At 40.3% G+C, this 8,926-nt stretch overlaps 1 protein-coding gene across 1 annotated transcript in view; it reads right to left on the minus strand.

Moving 5' to 3' along the window:
• The window catches only part of ZYG11B (zyg-11 family member B, cell cycle regulator), a 115,461-nt gene that overhangs the window by 49,635 nt on the left and 56,900 nt on the right, over positions 1–8,926 (minus strand). Inside the window, exon 3 of the mRNA XM_045291756.1 lies at positions 4,390–5,144. Coding sequence (XP_045147691.1) covers positions 4,390–5,144 — 755 coding nt within the window. The remainder of the gene's footprint in view (positions 1–4,389; positions 5,145–8,926) is intronic.

Here is an 8,926-nt window from a genome sequence, read left to right on the forward strand (position 1 = left end):
CAGTTCACTGTCCCTTAGACCCATTGGAGGGCTGGACTATATTTTAAAAAAAAATATGAACAAATTCCTATGCACACTGCACATATCTTATTTTGAAGTAAAAAAACAAACGGGGCAAAAACACCCAGTGGGCCGGCTAAATGTCCTCGGTGGGTCCCATGTGGCCCGCGGGCCATAGTTTGAGGACCCCTGCTCTAGGCGGTAGTGGGCTTTGGGCTAAAGCCTCTGACACAGGTTTAGGTCCTTATCTACCCTCACCCTAGCTACACTGGCCTTTTTTTCCTGATCTCTTACCCAGCCATGTTCTTTCCCAACAAAAGACCAGAGCATAAAATGTTTCTCTACCTGGAACCTTCTTCCTCTCTCATTGCCTGGCTAATTTCTATTCATCCTTCCTAATTCAAGTGAAATATTTCTTTAGTGAAGCCTCCCTAACCCACTGAATTAGTTCCCCCCAAACATCTCTGATGGACGTTGTAATCCCTCACTAGATGTACTCATTCACCACTGTAGCCCAACCCCTCGCCCTGTGCTTGGCTCAGGATAACCACACTCAGTAAGTACTCCTCAAACATGTATACTACTTTAACAAACTTTCATTCAACAATGCCAAGAGGTTCTACTCTAATTTATGTCCCCCATCTTTCTGCTCCCAAAAGATTTACAGCCTTGGAAACCCTATGGGGTTGCTCTGAGTCGGAATTAACTCAATGACATGGGGTTTTGGGAACGAAAGATCACAACGCCTAAGGTTCCTGCCAAGAAACTGTTTACCTAAAACTGATTACCATATGTAACTGCCAATTTTCAGAAACCAGAGACAGAAATATACTGGTCCGTATAAAGAGAATAAATTTAGTAAAATCCAGATTGTAGGAAACTCTACTGAATTGCTCAACAGACAAATTATGAAGGAAAAAAAAGGGATGGAAAGAGAATCTATAAATTAAAAGATACTCAAAGGACAAACTGTAACTTCAAAAAATGGGTAAGATACACTAAGCATCTAGAACTACACAGAAAGTCAATGATGTGGTTAATATAAAGGTCATGCATGTGAGAGGAGAAAGGGTTTCATGATTGGGACGAACACATTGAAGAGCTTCTGGGGTGGGGAGCAAAGTTGTACTTAGTAACTTGCGCAGCAGTTTCAAGTCAGTTCGCCTGTTTTCATTCAGTCAGCGATACCCTTGTGAAGTGAAGAAGACCTGGTGGCACGATGGTTAGGCATGAAGTGCTAACCACAGGGCCATCAGTTCAAACCCACCAGCTGCTCCTCAGGAAAAAAGATGAGGCTGGCTGTCCCCATAAAGACTGACAGTCCCAGAAATCCTACATAGGGTAGCCATGAGCCAGAATGGAGTAGATGGCAATGGGTCTTGTTATGTGTGATCTCTGTATATGTTTACTTTTATGATCAGAAGGGTTCAAACACACAAAGGGGGATCTCACAAAGTTGAAAGATTAAGTCTTTTTGGCATTAGTTATGTAGAATAGTTTTTGTAAAAACCAAATATTTTAAAACTCTGGAAGCCATATGGCATCCGACTGTAATTTGAAGCAGCCTGGAGAACGTGAAAGGGGCGCAGCACATTGCTCTTTCAACTACTGCTATAAGACTGCTGTTAGCCGCTGCTGAGTCCGGCCCGATTTATAGCAACTCAATACATAACAGATGGGACTGTAATGACCCCGGGTTTTCACTGGCCGAGAGTTTAGAAGTAGATTGTCAGGTTTTTCTTCCTAATCTGTCCGACTCGTTCAAGTAGGTTCACTTAAACCTGTTCAACATCATAGCAACACACAAGCCTTCTCTGAACAGAAATCTAGAAAATGTAAACACTTAACAAGAGAAGGAAGAAGAATGGGCAGAGGAATGAACAGTTCACCAAAGATGATCAAGCGGCCAACAAATACATGAAAAAAATGCCCACGATCATTAACCATCTGAGACATGCAAATCAAAACCCACGATGAGATACCCCCTCACCCCAGCCTTGATAGCTAAGATAAAGAGAAAAGAACCAGTGCTGGAAAGAGTCCCCATGGGGCTGGACTGCAGCCCTCATGCGCTGTGAAACAGGACAGCCACTGCGGAAAGCAGTAAAGCGCGTCCTCAAATAACTAGGAATAAAAACACCATCTGAGGCAGTAATTGCTCTACTTGCTATGTACCCTACAGAAATAAAGGACAGAGCAAAGGTTGACATATGCACACGCATATTTACGGCAGCACTATTCACAATAGCAAGAAGATAGAAACAACCTAAATGCCCATCAGTGGAAGAATGGAAAAATGAACTTTGGTATATTCACGCAAAGGAATAAAGTGCATCCTTAAAGAGTAACAACGAAACTCAAACACCTCATGACACGATGGTTTTGAAGGGCATTACGCTCAATGAAATCACACAAACGCAAATGGACAAATACTGTATGAGACCAATGTCATTTTTCAAAATCAAGATAAAGATGTTCGTATCAAAGAAGCACACTTTGATGGTTACTAGGGGCAGAAGAGCAAGGGAAGGAAGGGGAAGTAATAGGCTAGATGACAGACCGATGATAACTTGGGTGGCATCCTACAAGAAGAAGATGAGGGGAAAGGTGGAGGAGGAGGGGAATAGGGCAAACCATTGGGAAGTTTAATAAGTTATCTAAGTTCTTGAATGCAAAAATGATGATCTGATATGTAAACCCCCACCTAATTCACAATAGAAAGTTAAAAAAAAAAGCATAAACAAATCTCTATGCATTATGAAATTATGTCCATGACATACCTTAGTGTATCTAGTATGAGCTCATTTATGTTAAAATATACACACATATGTGTATATGTGCATACACATGTCTGGGGAAATATATATATACCAACCTGTTCATAGTGATCCTCTCTGGGGAATGTGATGGGGAGAGGAAAAGTCTCTATATTCTTCTGTCTGGTTTGAACTTTTTACAACAAGCCTGCATTAAAACAAACAAACAAAACCCCACTGCCATCGAGGAGATTCTAACTCAGAGCAGTCCTTTATTGGGTTTCTGAGACCAGACCTTTACCAGAGCAGGCAGCCTCATCTTTCTCCGGAGTTGCTGTCGGACAGCTTGAGCCACCCACACTGTGGTCAGCAGTCCGGCCTGACCCAGCAGTGATTGCTACTGTGATAGTAAATAATCAAAAGAACTAAAAAAAAAAGCCAAAAGCCAATAAAAGAGCCAGTTCTGATATTTCTCTTTTGAAATAACAGGAACATATCAATGAACTAATAGAAAAACCAACACATGTAATCCTGATCTCTTTCTTTCCACCTGTGGGTCGGAAGTAATGCTTTTTCCCAATCGGTTATTTTATCTATGTAATTCATACATTATTTTTGTTTATATAAAAGGATGTTTATATTATACTACTTTCTTCTAACCTGCATTTCTCACTTGACAATATATTAGTAGTATGAACCTCTTTCTATGTTAATGAAAGTGTATCGAGCATATAATTTTAAGTGAAGTTTTAAATTTACAAATAATCTAAGAATTGAGAAGTTTATCAGATAAAACCTAACCTTTCTTTAGCTTTTTTTTTTAAACCAATGTTGGCTTATCAGGAAAGATACCTTGCCAACCTTCCTGTTAACAGTCAAGTATTTAAACCTCTGTTACCAGCAGGGACCATAAAATCTAATACCTATTAATATAAAGCATGTACTGAATACAGTATGTGTCAGAAAAAAAAAGACTTTCTCAAACTTGTCAAAATACTGTGCTTCAGTCTCACTCATGTATTATCTCCATATAGCCCCAAATTCTATAGCTAGAAGTTCACCTCTTCTCTTATAGCAATAACTACATTCCAATTTTTTTCCTTCCTTTCTTTTTTCACACTTTGATTCTTCACTTAAGGGTTATTTGTGACCATTTAATCAGGCAGCTTCAAAAATTTACCATCTCTGCAGTACAAATTTCCTCAGGGATTTTAAAATTCAATCAGGGTATCCAAGTTTCTTTGAAGTAATTTGTTAGAAATAGTATGCTTAAATGGCTAAAAACATCTAAACATTATCATCAGCATCATCATAAGACCCATCATTTTCCCAAGACTTACTATGTGACTTGCACTTTACATATATAATTTTATTACTCTTTAGAAAAATCCTGCCAAGTAAGAATGATAGCTATTCTACAAATAAGGAAATAGAAACTCAAAGACAATGCATCATACCATGTTCTGGATCATGAAGCAAGAAAGCCGGGATTTTAGTGTCTGAAAGTCTTAAGCAAAGACTTTCCACTACACAGTATCCTGTTTCATGAACACATTCCATATATCATTAATGGACTCTTATGCAACTAAGACGCTTATTAGTCTGACAAAATAAGAAATTTTTAAAGTCTAACCTTCAAATGTCCTTCTCCTGTGAGGAATTCTGAGTAGCCAGCATCAGTGGCCAACAAACCTACAAACTGCATGCTGGGCCGTTGTTGAATAAAGGCTTCCACAGCTTTATCTGTCACGTGTTTTCTCCCAGAAACATCCAGGGAGACGAGGTTGGGCAGGATGTCCTTTTGTTCCAATAAGCGAAGAGCTATGTCTGATGTAAACTGTTTATCATCTGAAATATCAAGATGATTCAAATGCTTTAGCTCCTGAACCACATCTAGTATCTGGGTCGTGGTCATTTTCAAACATTTCAAGTGGTGCATGGTTAGAGACTTGAGGCGGTCTTTGCAAGCCAAAAGAGCAGTGATATCTGTGATGGACGTGTTGGAAATGTCCAGGCTCTCCAATCTTGGCAAGGAAGCAACTTCAGCCAGGTCTTCATTGTAAAAGAGAACGTTGGTGATGCTCAAAGCTCGAAGGCCAGAAAGACGGCTGAAGCACCGTTCATAAGGATCTTCGAGAGAGAGAGTCAATGAGTTCAGCACTAGGCACTGGAGATTTTGCTGGATCCATTTGTTACTGCCAAGCCCGCTGATGATGTCTGTAATCGTGATGTCAGCATTCACCCCTGTGGCATCAAGTTCCACTAACTTGTGGTGGCAAAAGGCTTTCCGGAAAGCAACAGCAGAGATCTTTGCTTTGCGAATGCAAGCTCGCTTTAAGCGCATCTGGTTGCCCCGGAAAATACCCACGGTTCCATCATTCAGTAGACCTGGTGAGAAACAAGCAGCATTTTAACTTTAGCAAAATGTTAAGGAATATCTAAAATGTCCATCATAGTTTACATTTACAAAGCAACAGCCATGCAGCAGTCTCTTATTTAATATACACGGTAACTCCATGAGGTGTGGATGTTATCTACAATATACAGATGAGTAAACTGGGGCTCGGAAGAGTTTCCAAGATCACAAAGCAGGTGGTAGAATCGGGAAGGTGAGAGATACTCCTCTTATTCACTGATCTATGGAAAGCTACATTTCCAGCAGCATCCTCAGAACAAGATGAGGTCATGCAACTATTTCTGGACAATAATATGTACACAGAAATACCTAATAGGCAGCACATCGATTTCCAGCTATCACAAGGAGCCCTTCTGGTGTCGAGGGCTACAAACTGAGTTGCTAATCACAAGGCCAGTGGTTCCAACAGTGATCAGAGAGGCTGTCTACTCCTGTAAATTTTTAAGGTATCAGAAACCCAAAAGGGTAGATTCTCCTCTATCCTACAGGGTCTCAATGAGTCAGAATCAACTCAACGGCAGTGAATTTGGTTTGGTTTTCTTGCTATGGTAATAAAAAGACTTCAAGTTCTGGGAAGTTCTGTTACATGAGGGTGGGGCCTCCTTCAACCTGGATTCTAGGGTAACCAGGGAGCAGAACTCAACCCAAACCTCTCCCTTAACCTCTGCCATGGATTTAATGAGTGACATATAAACCTTTATGTCAAGCTATGAGATTTTAAGATCTGGTGGGGGGTAGGGGTCGGGGGTGTTAATTATGTTTGTTAACTTCAGAAAAACAATCATAAAGTATAACTCATTATATGGTCATCTGCTTCTGACTTACCGTTTCCCATAGACTCTAAGTTCCATGAGCACAAGATCCATGCGGTGTCTAACAATCCGATTGTACACCCAGCACCTAAGCTAGTGTGCTGATGTGCAACACATGTTCTATGTCACAGCACTTTTTTGTCCCTAGAATGTTTTGCTGAGATCTTATTGGGCTTCTTTTCCCACAGGAACTCCTTTCACACACACATTGTAAGGACCCAAAAATGAAAATAAACCTGGGTTCCTTGTTTATGCCACAAAATAAATGTATGTTTATCTACTTATTTACAGCTGAAATTTCTGTTTCTTGGGTTAATTCTTATTGCTAATTTTAATCTTATATGCAGATTATCACAATGCTTTATAAAATCTGCTGTCAAATTTTGGTACCGTCCACAAAGATTTATTTAGTAAATTATGTTACTCCTGGCCTCAGAGTCAGTCTACATTAAGTGAATTTTCCTAATAACTAAGTTTAAGTGCCTACATTTGAGGGTAATGAAATTAAAATAGCAAGTGATTTAAAAAAAAATTTTTTAAGCACGACCTAGAGATTGGTCGCGGCTCTAACTTTATTTACTATTTAACACTAGATGAGTTACTCTGGAGTTCTCATTTGGGTGTACGGAAATCCCCATCGATAAAATGTGAATAATAATATGTGCCTCACAGAAATTGCTGTGAAGATCGTGGCAAAGTCATCATTAGGAATGATTGCTATTTTACAAAAAAGAAATGGAAACTCAAAGAAGATACACCATAGCATGTTCCAGAGATCATGAACAAGAAAGGTGGTATTTGACTCAGTAAATAGAAAGCATTACACAAATGTCATTAACTATATTTAAAGAAACTATAGATTATGTTACATTCCCTCCTTCCCTTATAAAAACATACTGAATAATCATTTGGCTTTTTTCTATAAGGAACAATTAATGTACTTGTTACAATACATTCAAGCTAAATCTTCCTTTATTGTCATTCAATCCACTTTTGGTGTGGGCACCCTGTGGCTTTCAGATTTGCAGTTCTTAAACTGCTACAGACAGAAAATCAAGATAATTAGGACCTGTATCTATTAAGCATTCATGTGAGCTAAGTGATAACTCACAGCTTCTTTCAAAGGGTGAATTACAAAAATATAAGTGGGTTTTGCCCCAAAGCATTTTTTATTTCTTTGTGGTTACAGCTAAGGACAGCTGAGGGTCTGGAGATGGGACTTCAGGTAAACAAGCCACTAGCCTGAGAACATACACTCTCCAACACTTAGTGTATTTGGCTGTTCAAGGACCAAATCCACCTATTTTAAAAGTTATTACTCTTTCCAGTTTAAACTTAAACTAGAGGGCTGAATGTATCCAGTTCTATCAACTCAGATTAGATAAGCAGTCCGACACAGGAACCTTATCATCAGATAGCAGCATTCTGATTTATGCCCACATTTCCTAGCACTCAGTCACAGATGGAATGACCAAAGATGATGACTAGAGAATCAATATCCTATTAAGTAAAACTCTCTAGCATCAGGTTTTAAAAAATACAGACTGCTGCCAATATCCTTAAACTTCTGAGTTGGGTAAAGAAATAAACATTGAAAATGTGTATGTAGGCAATTGGACATCCCCTTGCAGAAGGGCTGCGGAGAGGAGACGAGCCAGTCAGGGTACAGTGTACGATGAAGCATACAATTTTCCTCTAGTTCTTGAATGCTTCTTTCCCGCCACTACCATGATCCCAATTCTACACATATCCGGCTGGACTGGAGGATGTACACTGGCACAGATAGGAACTGGAAATACAGTGAACCCAGGACAGATGAACCCCTCAGGACCAGTGGTGAGAGTGGCGATATTGGGAGGGTGGAGAGAAAGTGAGGGCGAAAGGGGGAACAGATTACAAGGTCTACATATAACCTCCTCCCTGGGGGACGGATGGTGGAAAAGTGGGTGAGGGGAGACGTTGGATGGTATATGACAAAATAATAATAATTTATAAATTACCAAGGGTTCAGGGGGGAGGGGGGAACAGGGAGGGAGGGGAAAAATGAGGAGCTGATACCAAGGGCTCAAGTAGAAAGCAGGTGTTTTGAGAATGATGATGGCAACATATGTACAAATGTGCTGGACACAAATGATGTATGTACGGATTGTGAAAAGAGTTGTATGAGCCCATAATAAAATGATTTAAATTTTTAAAAAAGATATGTGCAGTGTGCATAGGAATTTGTTCATAGTTTTTTTTTAAACTATAGTCCGGCCCTCCAAGGGGTCTGAGGGACAATGAACTGGCCCCCTGTTTAAAAAGTTTGAAGACCCCTGGTCTAGACCTCTGGAACCAAGCCCCGCCCACTTTACCACTTTCAGGCCAGGTGTCAGGTGGTCAATTCATTTAACCCCAGGCCTGTTCCTTACTGCAAAATTGGAAGTGTGAGGAGCCAACATTTATAAACTCAACTGTTAAATGAAAGACTGGCAGTCTGTACTTACCGAGAGAGTTCACAGAAAAAGACCTACTAACCTATAAAGATTTGTCGAGAAAAGTCTATGGATGATTCTACTCTGTCACATAGTTACGATGTAACTTTGAGTTGGCATCATTTCGATGGCACCATAGGGCAAACACAGGGCCACTATTCGCCAGGTTCCTGGAGGGTGAGTGGTGAGGCCTCAGAAACCCTTTTGGGTTGCTATGCTTTGGAAATGACTCCACAGCAGTGGGTTTGGATTTTCTTTGAAATAATACGACTGCATGGTTCACATGTCTGGATTCTATTTCTCCAGTCATCAACAAATATTGAGTACTTACTGCACGCCAGCCATGCTGCTGGATGCTTGAGACAAGTGAATGAACAAAACTGAACCCTCCCCACCCGCTACCCACCCCCGTGTGGACAGCCAGCAAGAACTAGAGTACTGTAACCAGAAGCATCCTTGCAGACTCTT

The sequence above is a fragment of the Echinops telfairi genome, unplaced genomic scaffold (genome assembly GCF_000313985.2).
Source record: "Echinops telfairi isolate 266 unplaced genomic scaffold, ASM31398v2 ScPeMD7_443;HRSCAF=831, whole genome shotgun sequence".
NCBI classification, from domain to species: Eukaryota; Metazoa; Chordata; class Mammalia; order Afrosoricida; family Tenrecidae; genus Echinops; species Echinops telfairi.